The sequence below is a fragment of the Cystoisospora suis genome (genome assembly GCF_002600585.1).
Source record: "Cystoisospora suis strain Wien I chromosome Unknown contig_3438, whole genome shotgun sequence".
In the NCBI taxonomy this organism is placed as follows: domain Eukaryota; phylum Apicomplexa; class Conoidasida; order Eucoccidiorida; family Sarcocystidae; genus Cystoisospora; species Cystoisospora suis.
This window is the reverse complement of record NW_027156233.1, coordinates 17078-33364: the sequence shown is the minus strand read 5'-3', so window position 1 is coordinate 33364 and position 16287 is coordinate 17078. Positions and strand designations below refer to the sequence as shown.

Here is a 16287-nt window from a genome sequence, read left to right as displayed (position 1 = left end):
CGATGCTCTACCACTAAGCTAAGATGGCTGATTCTCGTGTGGCTCCGAACCGTCCCTTGAGATGTGTCTTGAACCCTACACCAGCAAAGCCTGCCTACGAAATATCTACGATCTTCGGCCCCCAACTGAGACTATCATTCTGTACTCTAGATGGAATGTTCGTCCCACTTCCTACGGCCGGTCCATTGGTTCCCACCTTAGCTTAGTGGTAGAGCATCGGCCTTGTAAAACGAAGGTCGTGGGTTCAATTCCCACAGGCGGCTTTGCATTGTCTATCAGACCAAAGCAGGTTTTCCGCACCGGTTTTCAAGCTTTTGTCTGCTCGCTTCTCCGCACCGCGCCCCCCCACAGAAGCGTGCCAACCCCCTCCGCATCCTTGGCATCCGGGGAGTTCAGACCACGATCCAGCTGGGACCGGGTCGACGGCGACAATATGATTCAGCGCCTTGTTCGCCCAGTACGTTCTTGCTTCCAGCATCAGCCGTACAGCAAGTCTGCTAGTACTCAGGAGGTAAGCTGATTACGAATATCTTGGTGAAGTTGATCCTTCACCACAAAGAACAGAACACCTCGGGCTGAGGGTCGATGTGAAGGTGACTTCTACCACCCTGCAGAGGAGTGGCATCCGCCCTCCCGGATCTGTTGCTCGGAAGGTGGTGGGTTCATCTTTCCTAGAAGGCTCGCTAATATCCACGACTTCCGGAGATGACAGGATCTAACACGCCAGCGTGTCGGAAGACGTAGCACGTCTCCAACCACGGCACGTAAACGCCACCCCCAACTGGATGACAGGGGTGCAGGATTCTGTGCAGAGGCTGCAGCTCCTATGACTCCGAGTGCGCTCACCGAGAAAAGGGGCCAACGCAAAAACATGGCCACGCCGTTCTCCTCCTCCTGGGAGACGAGTGGAGAAAAATTCACCGAGCTCCGGGGCAGAGAGAGTGATCTCGTGTTTGCCCGCCACTGACTGCACTAACTCTCCGAGAGCTTGCTGCGCCGCGCGCGACCTGCCTAGCCCCGCGACGATTTGCAGGCTGACCTCATCCAAACATACCCTGTACACAGCAGCATTCACAGCACGACAGCGCTCGAGAAGAGTTACAGTCTACACACGCAAAAGCAGCTTTGTTCGTAAGATCAGGTCTAGGCTTCATTCCTTCTTTCGCTGAATTAGAGTTCAGGGCAATCCGCCTGGACCAGCTGCAAGATTATATATACGTATGTGGCTACTACGGACGCGGGGAAATCAGGACCCGCTTAGAAAGGAAATATGTGCTCCGTCACGATCACGAGAGATAGGCGACAGGACCTGGCTACCGCGTACAGCACTGGTTGGCGCTTCACGACTAAGGACATAATCTCTCAGAAACAAAATCACTGGGCACCGCAAACGGGCTCCAGGGGAATGTTTTCCTGAGCATCTCAAGACCTCAAGCATTCCCCCGTTGCGCCTGGCATATAGACGAAATTCTCTTGTTTGTTCTCCGCCCCTGAAGCCGAACATCCCTAGAGTGTTTCAACGGAGATTTCTTCGAGAAAGTTTAGTGCTTTGTGTACCTTTGCAGTTGATCGACCGTGGCGACGGCATGCTGACAGATTGCTTTGGCGCATTCGACCACATCCCGACACGTAACCTGGCACACGGTAAGGCCTTTATCAACACGGTCTCTGTTGATGGCCTCGCGCAAATCTTTGAGAAATGAACCCAGCCGGAAGCAGGTAGCCATGAATTTCTCACGCTGATGAGTGTCTTCTTGTGCATTCACAAGATGGCGCTGAAGTAACCTATTGCATATAGCCCTGGAAATTGACAAAAGCAACACAAACACACGCGCATGCACATTAAGAGAAGCCTGCTCCTTGAAGAAGAACAAGTACTTGGGAAGACACCTCGCCAAGCTAGAAGCCGCGCTCTTGGAGAACATCACTGTGTCGCAGCGCCAAATGGCCGGAGAAGCATCCGAGTGACCTCGGCCTCTCATTCTTCTGTTCTCGGTCCCACGTCGAAACCCCGCTTCTCTTTGCCGCGTGTCCAAAGTCTTCGAAGCCTTCGTCACTCGTAGACAACAATTGGAAGGGCACGGTGCCAGACGGCCACATATACTCGTAACGACAATGAAGACGTACAAGCCGGGACAAAAGAAGGGCCTGCTTTTGCGTGCAGGCCTCTGGCCCCGCCCGTGCACGTGCGTCCTGGGCGAGCAGTCCAGTTCACACAAACTCTCAGCTCGAAACGGAAGTGGAAGGCTGTACTTACTCTAGTTCCGTTGTGGAGGGTTCCCCAATGTATACAAAAGGAAGACAAGCAGACAGCCTTGTTGGAATGGACAACTCCTTCCCGCGAGTCTTGCCTGCTACATCCGCTGCGACAGAGGCCACGATCTGAATCTGTTCGAGCCGGCATATCTTCAAGTCTGGATCAATGAAAGTGCTCGTACACCCAACCTGCCGAACCCATTCGATAACTTCAGAGACGCCGTACTTGTCTGGTACAGGAGCGTCAATATTTTTAATATAAAGTAAAAGTTTGCCGGGTTTTGCCGGCCTGTAGGTACGGCCCTCGGACGTTTCAGCAACTGTGCAGTACTGCCGTACAGTGGAGACAATGTCGTTCACAGTGGTGTGAGGCGTACAAGCATAGCGTACGAATGCAGTTGAAGAGGAACCGTAGTTCGTGCCGGAAGTAGCCTGTATGAGAGCTGAACTGCATAAGATTTGCCTATTGCCAGGGAAGCTGCCGTAGCAACTCGTGGACAGATGACGAACCACCGCCTCCTTTCCGCATCCTCGGTTGCCTACAACGACAATGCACCTCTCGCCGGACTCCAGCAAAGGCTTCAATGCCCAGGCTGCCTTCAAGGAGCTTGCCACCGGGATAAATGGAATCTTCGCGCACCCGGCCTCAGACTGAAGGGTCTCCGAGATATATGTACGTCCACTCGTATGAGAAAGGTCCGCTTGATTCTCTGCCTGCTCCGCCGGAGACGCAGTGACGTTCTCCTGAGGCATTCCAAGAAGGTTGAAATAGTCAGCTGCGGGGTACTCTCCGCGGGTCTCTGGGGGCAGCAGCGCTGTAACCAGAGACGTTGAAGGACCTTGATAGAGATACGGTTGTAGTGCATGCAGGAGACACACACGAAGTAGCTGCATCCCCTCTAACCGACTGAGCTTCTTCTTCAAAGGTGTCTCACCCTGACGGGGCTCTACTGGCAAGCAACAATCATCTTGAGTTTTTCTTGAGTGCCAGTCCATCTGGGTGAAAGCAGTAGAAAAGATGCGGCGGATGGAGGTAAGTACTGGGGACGGGGCAGCTGAGCAGGCATCAGTGCAACTACTGCCCAGAGACGGCGGGTAGTTCAGCGCTTTGAGAACATCTCGTAGAAGAGCTTGAAGCGCGTCATTGTCCAGTTCCAGCACCGGTGTTTCTGAAGAGTTCTCGCGGTACGAGAGGAGAGGTGGATGAAGAAGCAGCTTTACGTTCGTTTGAAAGGGAACGAAGATAGCTGCGCATCTGAGAGCGAAACAGATACCCACAAGAAGACTGGACTGGTCCATGCTCGCATACAGTGACAAGACGCTTACAGGGGCAGGACGGCTCCTCCCATGAGGTCCCAAGTTTCTTCAGCAAAGCGAACAAGCGCTGCGCTGTACAGAGAATTCACCGACAGTAACGACGAAGGCCCGAGGGGGTGGTAACAGCAGTCTGTTCACGGCGACGCACAAGAGTGTTAGTGTGAGCAATTCGAATCGCAAAGAGAGTAGGGACTAAGATGTTGCAGAGAAAGCCACCCGGCACCGCTAAGAGGACACAAACAAACTCGGGTGTGGTCCCTGCGATCCGAGGTCCATACACAGAGGGCTGACACCGCTTATTATGCACGGAGGTGCGCACGCTGGTATACACCGAATACGAGAGCAACGAACCTGTTACAACCTGCTTGTAAATGTAAATCGCGCTTTATGAGGAGAGCCATGCGTGCTGAGGAAAAAGAATCAGGTAGCTTGAGCTCGGCAGTTTAGTGATCTCTTTTTCTTTTCAGAGCTTTGCTGAGACACAAGGAGGGCCGAACCAGGACTAACGCCGCAGAGGCACGTGCTGGCCGACTGATCCTCCGCTTTTCCCCTTTGGAAGGACTCGTGGCAGCAGGAGAGAGACTGCGACATTCTGCAGTGAGTTCAGCGAAATGGACTAACTGTTCCATATGGACATGCAACGTGGTGTCTATCATCGCTTGGTTTGAGACGCATTGGACTTTAAACCCAAGAATAGTCATGGACTCCTTTCTTCGGGTGAGCGACGGTGAAGCGCCGGATACCACATCCAGCTACTGTATCGCCATTTTGAGCGTCTAGTTTGAGACTGATCTGAAAGCTTCGAATGTATTCCCTTCCTCCACCCTGACTGGCCCCAGTCCAACATCACCTACGATCGTCCCGCTGCTAGTTCGTGCAGAATTCAATTTCAGCGAGGTCGTACGCCAAATGAGTTGTCTGAGTTCATATACCTGCTCGTCGTTGCTGGACTGGCGAAGGTGAGCTGATGGGTTTCAAAAATGAACTTCACTCTCTGGCTATTCAAATAGAATCTCCGTCCAGTAGGAAGAGTAAAAACATGATTGTCATCTAAGACAGAGTTCAGGTTTTCCGCCCACTCAGGGTCAATATCTCCATCAAACACCACCCAGACGTTCCCTGATTCATCCTTTTCCAGTTCTTGGGCGAGTCGAGACAAGACTCCGTCCTTCCATTCGCCAGTCAGCGCTTCTCGGTATCCCATCAGCTGCCTTCGTGGCATAGCTTTAGGATGAACGACTACACACCTCAGTTGAGAGAGAGGACCTTGGCTGAAGGGACAGCAACACGTGCGCAGAGAAAGAGACCACCGAGCTCTTGGAAAGACGACATAGAGGGCGGTCGCGCCGTGACACCTACCGTGCACTGGCTGCAGAGCGGTAACCTGTGTTCATACACACCAGCTCTGCGACATTCCGGAGAAAGATGTTGAGCTCGGCGAAGAGACGGAGCCTCTTAGGAGGTCCCGTCAGAAAGACTCCGCCGTACGGTTTACAAGTATGTGCAAGAGATTGTACATAGTCACATACTCAGGCAGGGCAAAAGAGAGATACAGAAGTATATTACCGTCAGAGGCTTGACTCTTTACCGAAAAGGGAGGAAAGTTTACGTCAATGGACGAAGCAAGTCTTAAAACTGAAAGGTGTAAGCGTTCTAAAACTGAAGGTCCGGTTGAGCTGTACCTCTGCCTGAGTGCGTGAAAGAGAGTCCGCCAGATGGTTGTTTTGCCGCTCCCTGGAGGCCCTAGTACAATAGTGCCCATGCGTTGCTGCATACAGGCGTGCAGCTGAAGGACCTTCTCCCCCTGCTCTGGCTCATATAACCGTCCTGTTTCAACCAGGGCCCGTTGAACGTCTTCCATCGACACATCGTGACCTGTCGCCGGTGCTTGATGTTGTCTCTCTCCCTGCTCTGCAATTTCCAGGAATGTTGCGTCGAGAAGCCGGCGAAACTGATCGGCATCTCCTGGTACCAGCCGACCAACCGTTGTGGTCTCAATGGCCCGACGCATGCACGTAAGTTCAAATCGAATACCGCCACAGTGGCTGTGTGGTAGACGGCCTCCTGTACGACTTGGTGGCTCTAAAGGGTGGACCCCCAGATTAGTGCTGGCCTGAGTAACGTCACTATTGTGGAGGATGGACGGAGACATACTCTCGCAGCGGAACAGATCAGCGCAGACTTCCAGGGTGGTCTTGACCGAGCGGAGCCCCCAGTCATAGTGAGGCTGGGGAGGGAGCAGATTGGCAGCCTCGTCGAACACGCAGGCCAACTTCCTTGCAAGAGTCTTGAAATCAGTGAATCCTTCGGAAAGTAAAAAGACCTGAGAGGACAGAAAGACATCCATACCGACGGCACCACCCATGCACTCTCCTACCAACTAAGGGATGATCACAAGGTCGCCCGCTTCCGACACTCGAGCAGAGGTTCTTGACTTTTTCCCGAAGGTGCTGCGAGCCCAAGGTGACAGCGCTTCCCGCCCCCTCCACATAATCCTCGATCTGTTGAATGCAACGAGGTGCATCAAAACCGTAACAACCACAGTCCGCTGTGTAGGACCGAACACCCATGGTGAACAAAGGCAAAGAGAAACTGTATTCTTGCCATCACTTGCGGGACTAAAGAAGGCGCATGCACAAGGACACTGGTCTACTGAGGCTTCAAGTTCCTGTCTGAGAACTGTTGCGAATCTTGCTGGCCGGAAGACACTGAGCGAGTCAACACGGAATAGAAGCTACATTAGATCTTCTTTAAACAGATCCAGGGTGCTTGAACAGTACACCGCGAGGATACCGGACAGGCCACCGAACAAGCCCAGATCATTCTGTGGTCATCGTCGAAGAAAATGGGATCCAACACTAAGGTACCTACGCGTTTTCACTGTACCTCTGCAATTATGCGTACGTCGGGTTTAGCCATCAACACCGGACGGAAGAGGTGCTTCAGGTTTACTGGCAGCTCGGACCTCCCTCCAGCGTACGTTCCCACTGCCGGATTGAGGGTCACGAAGAGGGCTGCCTTCTCATCCAGGGATCTCAAACCAAACGAGACTTTCCTTTGTTTATTGTCTCCCTTGCTCCCTATCGCTTGCCTGACCAGTTCCTCCCAAATATCCTTTTCTTCTGCGTTTCCTTCAGCTCTTAGAGTCGGTGCACGCTTCGTCTGCACAGCTTTTTGAAAAAGGAAAATGAATTGAGAAATCGCCGAGAGCTGCTCACCTAAGACGCGATTAAACTCGTCAAAACACCCCCAAGCACCGCATGCCCCAAGGCCAACTATTAGCCGACCCATGCTACGGAAGTCGATCCCTTCTTCGCAATTGAAAACGAGCACGTGGCGTGCTAGTGCAGCACCAAGCGCTTTTACTGTCTCGGTTTTCCCTGTGCCAGCAGGCCCGTAGGGATTACCACCTAAGCCGAGCTCCAGTCCATTCAGCAGTGAGAGGTAGCACTTAGCGGTCAAAGGGGTATAGACCACGCGTTCAGGTACCGCTCCTGTTTGATAGAAGGGAAGGAAAAAAAGACAAGCAGAAGAGATAGAAGAACAGGAGAATGCGCTAGCCGCAAGCACAAGATACCTGTGAGTGAATAAAAAGACAGATACACATACAACAGTCGGCCCGCGGACAACCAGATATGGTTTCTGTGTGGATCTCTAGTCGGAGACCAGCCTTCTTCTGTGATATTGTATATCCCCCAACATGAACAGCTGGTCCTTCTCTTCATGAGGATGTGTGCAGCTGAAGGAAGAGAGCTTATATTTCAGGAGGACTCTGAAACAGAGACGGCAATATGTCAACTGAGCGGATAACGCCGATACTGGTAGTGATGCCGGGTGGCTAGTAAAGTACCGGGGCCTAAACGAAATGAAGACATCAGAAGAAGGAAGCACCACGCTCGGGAGAGTGAGGCTCACTCGACGTAAGAAATAGAAGGAAGGCAACAAGAGGAACAGGTGAGTGAGAAGGTCTTGCCGTTGAATTAGACAGCTGATGAGAATAACGTGTGTTGCAGTACAGTCTACTGGAGTGAACCTCCAATATATGATTACCTTGATATTCAAAGCCGTACACTTGAGTGCAGTGAGCCATCCTTGCAACGTACTGAACTCCTCGGAGCGGAGGCCTACGTTCCTCGGTGGAGTTGGTGTGGCTCTGCGAGAACTGGAGTGTCCTCGGGGTCGACGTGGCTCGCTGGTCTGGCTTTTCTGTTCCGACCCCTCCTCCTTCTTGTCTCGGCCCTAACGTCACAGCCAGCGACCGCTCAAACTTCAACTGCTTGAACCACGACCAATCCTCTAGGGTTCCGCAGCTCTCGCTTATCAACTCTTCAACAATCTTCATCTGCTCCGTCAAGAACATGACGTGAAACCTGGTGCGACTGACTTCAAGAGGCGTCTTAGTAGACTGAGAGGGCTGTGAAGATGAGGTAAAGCCGGAGACCGATACGGTCGATGCAGCCGGAGGAGAACAAGCGGAGAGAGAAAAAGAACCAGTCAAAGATTCTGCACGGTGGTGTCTGAGGAAGTTAGTCAGTTTCCGCAACTTCAAGATGAGAGACTGTTTAAGATCCCGGAGTGTCCCCGAGCAAATTGCCTCTTCTGTTCGCTTGGTAAGGTCCACAGAGAATACAAGAGACCCAATCTGAGATTGCATAAAAGACAGAAAAGGTTTGATCAGAACAGAAGAATGACGAAGAAACTCCGTCAAAAAGAGAGACAGCAGAGAGAGGTGAAAGATCAACATCTGGAAATCCACTTTCAGCAGAGATGCCGCAAAAATGATAGATGCGGAAAAAAAATCCTTGTTCTTTTTAGAGAAAGTGAAGAAGTCGCGACTACAACTTGTGTGCGTATAACAAATGGACGACAACAAGTGGGTCAATACGGGGATCCGAACGTATGAAGCTTCGTAGCTGAGGTGGTACGACTAGGCGATACTACCACTCAAGAGCGGTAGGCGTAAGCCTGGATACGTGCAGATGCTAGTGCGCTCATAGGGTTTTCAGAGCTTCCTGAGTTATGTAGACATACTCGAACTCGAGGGTTGAAGTATCTATGCATATGTGAGTTGTCAGCTTTTTAGACGCATCGTGTTCCGAGTGGGGATACAACAGACAGTGGAGAACCATCCGTTACAAGGAAAAAGAGAAGAGGTTTTCACCGACCTGAGAAGGCGTGTCACGTAGAAGTCGATCTTCATCCGCTTGTTCGCTTCCCTTTTCAAGAGCTCGGATGCTGGTTTCTGTCAGCTCTTTCAATTTATCTTTCAAAGTGACATCTAGAGAAGCTAAGCAAGTCTCCGCACTACCTCCTTCGCCGGTTACCCCTTGTGGTCCATCTAGCCCAACGTCCACCAGAACAACTTCCTCTTCAATCCCTCCCAGTACGATGAAAGAAGCTTGAGGATTAGGAACGATATTATCGTGATCCCCTAATATTACCCGCTGGACGCCTTGGAACATTTTCCGCCAGAGACGATGATGAAGACGAGGGAGAAACTCCCCACTCATTCGAACAGGGTGCGAGCAAGCCGCGAAGAGACTTAGAACCTCCACTACCTCATCGTCACTCAGAAAATAGAACCGAGGAAACATCTGACGTCTCTCTGTCAACTGCTCCTGGAGAAGATGCTCACAGGCTCTCAAATCAACCGAGAGAGTGTCCAGTGTCTCCTGCAAAATAAAAGATCGGCGGTGTCGGCCCGGCAGTATACCGGCTCCGTTTTTCCGGGGCCTCCCGTCTCATCCTGAGCAACCGTGAAGAATCCTCGGAGAACGTTTTACCTACACGGAAAAGACTGCTTTCGCAAACTGAAATACCGTGCAGAGAACATGAGAAGAGGAGAGGCAGAATGCCGGCCTTCCGCCTGCAAATGTCTCTCCAGAACCACAGAGTCGATGCCCGACGACTGGAAACATAGAAGCTTGGATGCAGGGTACGCTGCTGGTTCCAACTGACCCTGTTTGTATCTTGCGTTACGAGAAACAAATGAAAGGATACCCTTGCACGCCGTCCGATGTATCGGCACAGACTCCGTGTCTGCCCTAAACACTTAGGACGGATCACTCTCATCGCTATATGGTTCTTTGCCGCTCTCAGGTGACGCGAAACAGTGAGGGCTCAGGAGCAGCGAAGCAGATACCAAATAGGAGGCGGATTCGTGCCACTTCTCCTTTACATAGAAGCTTTGAGTTTCACCTGTACTCCACACAGTTACACTCCTACATGTAAAAAGCAACATATACATGTCCAGGTAGACATGATATCCGCTCCCGACTTGCACACAAATACTGTCGTCTTTACTGTGAGAATGGGCAAGTATCTCGAAAGTGGACTTGCCGAAGAGAAAAAGGCCATCACTAGGCACGCTGGGTACAGTGTGCTTTCTCTAGTCCGTCTCCTCTCGGGGNNGGGGGGGGGGGGGATGGCAGCGATACCTTAAGACTGAACACGGGGCGTAGTGAAAAGTTCTTATTCGTGAAGAAGACTGACCTTACACCCGGAGATGGAGAGAAATTGATTGACTTTACGCGTTAAGTTCAGTTCCACCAGAAGTGCCCTCACTCTGGCATCACAGGAAGCAAAACGAGGCAGCAGCTCACCGCAACTGCCCCCGTCTCCCTTTCCTTTCTGCTTTTCCTTAAAATCCATCTTTCCTTCCTCAGAGCAGCCCAAGTAGCCAACCACGGAAAGTCTTCGCCAAGTGGATTGAACTTCGTGAAAACCTTGGAGAAGCTCATTAAGACGAAGAAGCTTTTTTTCTAGGACCAAAGCCTGAATGAGAAAAAGGGAGAAAAACAGAACACACCCTGAAGAAGAACAGAGAAAAAACGCTTTAGCGAGAGTCTTGACAAGCGAGTCTTGAACACGCAGAATGATTTCTCTGTAGTGTACTACACCTGCCGCCGACAGATAAGACGGCCGGATGAGAAAAGGATAACATGCATCCTTACACTCTAACGAAGAAGAGAAGAAGGAACTTCTATATGCCCTCAACACTGGAGCTGCTCTTTACGAATCTAGAGCACTCCCGCGTAGACCTTGCTTTGAACCCACGCACTCTAAGAGATTTATAGTCAATAAGGGGAAAGCATAGTAACTGCTTCCTAATGTGTCCGTACATATCATTTCTTCACGTTCGAGGCCTGGACCGTACTAGCAAGTGCAACAGAGCCCCGATAGCTATCGTGCACTAGTGTCGCTCCGTTCAAACTCCTTAGTGTTTTTTCTACTCTGCTTCCGTTGTACTTGCTCTTGAAGTATCTGGGAGACTCCTCGCAGGCATCTCAAAGACGCGATGGCAACTTGGTGGTCGGAGAGAGTAGCGAAGAGTGTCTTCCATCCAGATACTGTAGGGCACTCGGGTAGTCTTCGATTGTCGCTACAGCTTTCCCTCGAGTCTCCGAACAAACGCGGGCTTGCAGTACGATTCCTGGAAACTTGACTCTGTGGCTGAGGCTCCATTGTCGTCTCAAGCTCCGCCTGCGGAAGACACACACGGGAGAGAGCGAAGAAACTAGGACCAGAAGAACTTCGAGCTGACGCAATAAAGACATAAAGAGTTCTCCGATCGAGGGCAGATGTAGAGAGAAGGAAGTCAGCACACACTAAGAGCCACTGAACGAGCTTTCCCTACGGCTGCTCCCCGATACTCCAGACACGCAGCGCCTACGTTTACATGCGCAACCCAGACGGCGGCTATACGGAACTTTGGCTTGCGCGGGGAAACAAGCAAGCACTTCCTCACCGAATCAAGCCACTGCGTGACCCCTTCGAGTGTTTCTTTTAGAGCGATCTCTCCCACAGCCCTATGAGCAAGATTCTTTATATCATTTTGTCTTTCTTGAAGAAGATGCAATCTGGCTCTAAAGTGACGTAGGGTCAACTTCGGCCCCCACTCAGCTTCGCAGCTATCACCCTCCCGAACGTTGTCTCCTTTCAGGCTTTCGCGGTCTACAGGTTCCCCTTCCGCCTTGACAGGGAGATCTACAAGGAAGCAGAACTCAGTCCAAATCTCTCGACTGAGAAGAGCTTGCGAGGTCTTGTCTTGCTCTCTTTTTTTTGACGTGTGGGTGGATAGCACGGCAGCTAGAGGACTTAGAATCGTGTGGACAGCCCGAAGGGCCTTCAGCTGCGGAGTGATTAAGGCCCTGAGAAACATGACGTCTTCGGCGCTCTGCAGCTCCTTCTCTGCCAGCCTCTGTTTGCCCTCCCACGATGTGCAGAACCAGAGCACAGAATCAGAGTCTGTCCGCCCTCCCTCGCCGATCTGACTCCAAGGCACTTCTAGCTGGGCTTCAAGTGCCTGGCAAAAGGAGGCTGCCAGTTGCCAGAACGCTTCCTACGAAGAAAAACCATACCGTAATATGACACAGAGAGGAGACCGGGTGAAGTCCGAATATCATATACTGATCCCAAGCTTGCTGGACCACGCATTAGGTGTCTTCACTTAGAAGCCTTAGACCCGCCAACATGTGAATGCTTAAGTGCTAAAGAAAGTGGTAGTCGAATAATAATCCGACAGTCTGCTAGGACTGACCAGTCAAAGAGCTTTCAGAGTCTCCTTTCGTTGCGCTGCAAGCGCTTCTGTTGCCAGAAAGCTTGTAACACTAAACCTAAGTGATTTCTCTTGTCTTCACATCCCCACATGCATGACAGCTTTCTCCTGAACCAGCCAAAGAAGCGCTTTGGTTCGGGAGCACTTTTTTTCCCACCGGTGCTTCTACACTAAGGGCGACGTCGTCCTGTGTGGTGCCGCTGACTAATTCAGCCCTCTGACAACAGGCATACCGAGTGGATGTCTCGAGAATTTAGATGGATAAAACTCCCACCTTTTCATGGAGCTCCTGAGAAATTGCATCGCTCTGAATGACTTGAAATGCGGTTTGCCTCCATCCCTTTGCATCGTAAGACTTCTCGTCCGTGTGTTTAACTTCTTGATCGCGGTATAGTCGAGCATAGTCATTCTCTAGTTCGTCGACTCTTTCAAGGAGTTCCAGCCGCTCCGCAGCAAAGCGTTTTATCTCCTCAACAAGCTCCGTACACGCAGCCTCGCTCAGTGGCAGAAGCGAATCAATAGATCTCTTGAGTGGGGCGTCTCTTGTTTTTGATGTCGCTACCGGGACTGCTGGTGACAGCTCGTCTCCCACGTTGTCCTGTGCTTCCTTCAGAGAGCGTAAAGAGTTCATTTTCACGTTCAGTGTCTTCCTCTGTTCTAAAAGAACCACAGCTCTTGTCTCCAGAGCTCTTGCTCGGTCCGGCAAACGAGCCCTTAGCGACGATTCCAGAGTAGGCAAGACTGACTGTATGCGCTCACAAGATGCCTGCAGATCACGACAGAATGATTTTTCCGGACATGGGGACACATAGTCAACACCCTCAAGCCCAGCCCTTCAATCAGAGGTGCGAGTGAAAGAGAGACACCACTCTTAAACTGTCATACGACTGTCTGTTCGTCCGGCACAACCCCCTCTCCGCTTCCGTTGCTTGATCGAGAAGAAATGCTCCAGACAAGAAATCGAGAAAGGACGCGATTGCACAGAACGAGTAGACGTATCGAGAGACGGTCGCGCAGTGAAACTTGGACTCTCAGCACGCTTCAGCTTGGTGGATATACTCCAGTACTTGTTGCGTGCGGAAGGCGCCTCACATTGCTACAGCGACTCTATCTTGAACCGGAAGGGTTGCTGAGTCACACTCTCTTTTCTCCCCGTTTTTGTTAGCCCTCCAGTTCGTAGCTATGCAGTAGAGTAGACTCAACGTGCTCGAGGAAAGGCTGGGCAAGCATCGTTCCAGACAGAGTCGCGCGGCAGGTGACGGCCCAGGACTCCACCGCCTTTCTTATCCTTACTAAGGACACAAAGCGCAGTAACGGTCTGAAGACCCCGTCGACCCCTCTTTAGCTGGAGAAGTGACCGTACTATCCCTCTGATGTCTGACTGTCTGAACTCGCTCAGCAGGTCGGCGTAGTTTAAGGACACGGACGGAAAAACTGTGAGCACGACGACGCTGTTGCTTGCCTTTAAGCAGCCCCAGTTGTCTTGGCACGCTTTAAGATCAGTTACGCTCAATCCCGCGAGCTTGGCGACTTCGGCTTTTTCATTCGCGTCCCTGAGCAGTTGTTCAATCTGAGGGCCTTTAGCATTCATGATCTCGTTCACGGTAGCAAGCAGAATATCCAGGTCTTTTGTATGTGTTAAGGAGAGGCTGCTGGCTTGCTCGAGCGCGGCAGCGGTAAAGCCCGGCTTGCTGGTTGAGAGAGAGTCCAGTAGAGCCTTGATTTGCTGAACGTCAACTTGCGCCTGGAAAACAGAGAACAAAGAGGGGCCCCCACTATTTATCAATGCGGCCTCAATAGTAGTCGCGGGGGGGAAACACCCCACTCCCGTCCTGTTTTCTTGTTCAGAGGGACTTAGTTATGAGCCCCGACTAACTCGTCATTATCACAGAGACTCGCAGCCAGACCGGCACGACCAAGGGAAAAGAAATGAATATACTGGCCTGTTTTGCCAACTCAGGACAGAATGGAGAAGAGCTCCTCACTTCTTTTAGATACCGCATTGGGATCTTCAGAAAAGAGGCTGCTGTGATCAAAGTCTATTCTGACCGTGGCCTTGCACGAAAACACACCAGGTTCTGTTAGTTCTCCACAGTGGCTGACGACTGGTACAGCGGCACGCCTTCCGACCCTCTCACCCCCGCTCTAAGACACGACAGCTAAAGTGCGGTCTTCGAGAAAGACATCAACCCTCCCGCGGACTCTCTTGGGCAGTGGGCTCCCGTTTCGAGCGGGCAGCTCTTTTTATTTACCAGATGCTGAGCCCGCTCGTGGAGATGTGACAAAAGGATATCGGCCTGAACGACAGCGAAGTCTTTTATCTCGTCTCTATGGAGCTTGAGAAAGTTCGAGACAACGACTAACACAGGCTCGAGCTCCTCGGCCTTTTTGCGACGAGCCTGCGAAGAAACAGAGACAAACTGAAAGGCCGCGTCTGTTAACAGAGAAAGGTTCGCGGATTCTGAAATGACGGCAAGTAGCCGGCGTGGTATTGTATGGTTTGTCGTCACCGAGCAGGGAAGAAGGTGGAGAACAACAAGAGCATCCAACATTCCTAACTGACGACGCGCTAGAGAGCTTGTGACTTTCTGTACTGGTCGAAAGCTCACCTTAGTCTCGGCAATGGAAGAACGAAGCTCTTCGAGAGTATTGACCGTTTCCTCAAGGAAGACACTGAGTTTCCTTTTCCCGGCTTCGAGAGCCACAGGAGGAAGCAGGGCCCGCGCGCTCTCCAAGATGTTGGCTGCCTCTTGGAAAGCCTCTTCTACAGCTGTTTGGGGCTCATCAATGAGTGCCGGGTTTCTTGTGAGAATGTCCCTAGAAGGAGCCAGACATATCACTCCATGGCCTACTGCACTATACATGTATATATACATACAGACGTACATACACACACATGATGTATCACGCGGACACGAACGCCGAAGACGACGAAGGCAGAAGCAGTGGCAGATGCCGGACAGGAGCGCAAAAGCAACGTGCTATACTCGTCTGTGAGCAGGAAGTTGGTGAGCCAAACCTGCCTCTCCTGCTGATTGCTACCGTTGTGCCCATAGACCAGCCCTCATGATCAACACCCGGACACACTATGCCCAGCGTAACATAGGCATAGGATGCGGGCACTGCCCCCGTGCGCACTTTGCAGCCCATGAAGACACCAGCTGTCCAGGTGTGTGCACGCCGTCGTACCCAAACACACACGGACATCCTGAAAACCCCTGGAGACTCCCCGCAGCGGCCACTATTCCCTTAAGTCTTCCTAGAGCCTCGCGCTTCAACAACTCTAGCGCCGGCCGAGACCGGAGCCTCCTCCCGTCTCCATGGCCTTCCGCTTGCCCGGGTGCATCGAAATAAACAGAAGCAACAAGGACCGGAAATTTTTGCTGGATCCATAGTTCTGAGAGAGGGAGCTGCATGCAGCGCAACAGACTCTTCTCAAGCCCCTCAGCTACTTTCCTATCACAAAATAGCAACCAGGCGCGCGCCTCGTCTCCAAGGCCGCGTGTCCCTGAGCCCCCTCGACCCCACGCGCGTCGAGCAGATTCAATAACCTGCCGTGCGACGTCGCTCAGCTGCTGACTCCATGCTGCTTTGTCGGTGAAGGGGTTCAGATTTGACAAACCAAGAAGGGACTGAAGCACCTGGGAATCCACAACCAATGAAACGAGGAGAAAAGACCACATTCACACGGTGCAAAAACAGTATTATCAGCATATCTCCGCTTACCTACAAACACAGCTTTGCAGAGACCACGGATAGAGACAGGACTAGGCCCATCGTACCATCCGCGACACACTTGTACACACATGGGCATACTGAAAAGCAGAACTGCAACCCACAGCTCCGCGTTTCACCATTAACGCTGAGAATCTTCACGTGACCTAGCTCTCCCTCCAACAACATTTCCAAACACGAAGCGGTGCACTAGTCCACGGACGGTAAGCTATCGTGACTGGAAGAAGAAGATCGCCCTCAAGGGCTCTGAGGGCAAGCGAAACAACCGAGGATCGAAGAAGTGTGTACTAACCGAACGCTTTGTGAGCGGCATTCAAATTCATGGATCACGGGAAAAACACCTGGCCTTGGTCGAGGCATGAGGTATAAGACGACAGCAATCAGGCGCTCACGTCGCTGACAAGACATTCCTTGTAGCTGTA

At 51.7% G+C, this 16287-nt stretch overlaps 2 protein-coding genes across 2 annotated transcripts; both read right to left on the bottom strand.

The window, feature by feature from the left end:
* Window positions 1-847: 847 nt before the first annotated feature.
* Window positions 848-9167, bottom strand: CSUI_006711 (cytoplasmic dynein 2 heavy chain; the record flags this gene model as incomplete). Its single annotated transcript, XM_068066864.1, has 8 exons — window positions 848-1055; window positions 1558-1800; window positions 2258-3511; window positions 4506-4844; window positions 5256-5896; window positions 6460-7067; window positions 7624-8215; window positions 8739-9167. Coding segments are annotated over 8 exons (4314 nt in total), but the record flags the coding sequence as incomplete, so codon positions are not given.
* Window positions 9168-10755: 1588 nt separating this feature from the next.
* Window positions 10756-15771, bottom strand: CSUI_006710 (uncharacterized protein; the record flags this gene model as incomplete). The annotated part of the gene is made up of 7 exons (XM_068066863.1): window positions 15320-15771; window positions 14740-14947; window positions 14383-14529; window positions 13446-13874; window positions 12405-12896; window positions 11321-11914; window positions 10756-11055 (listed from the first exon to the last, which is right to left on the bottom strand). Exons 1-7 carry the CDS (start codon window positions 15544-15546, stop codon window positions 10756-10758), a joined length of 2397 nt encoding a protein of 798 aa, XP_067921164.1. The 5' UTR covers window positions 15547-15771.
* Window positions 15772-16287: the final 516 nt, after the last annotated feature.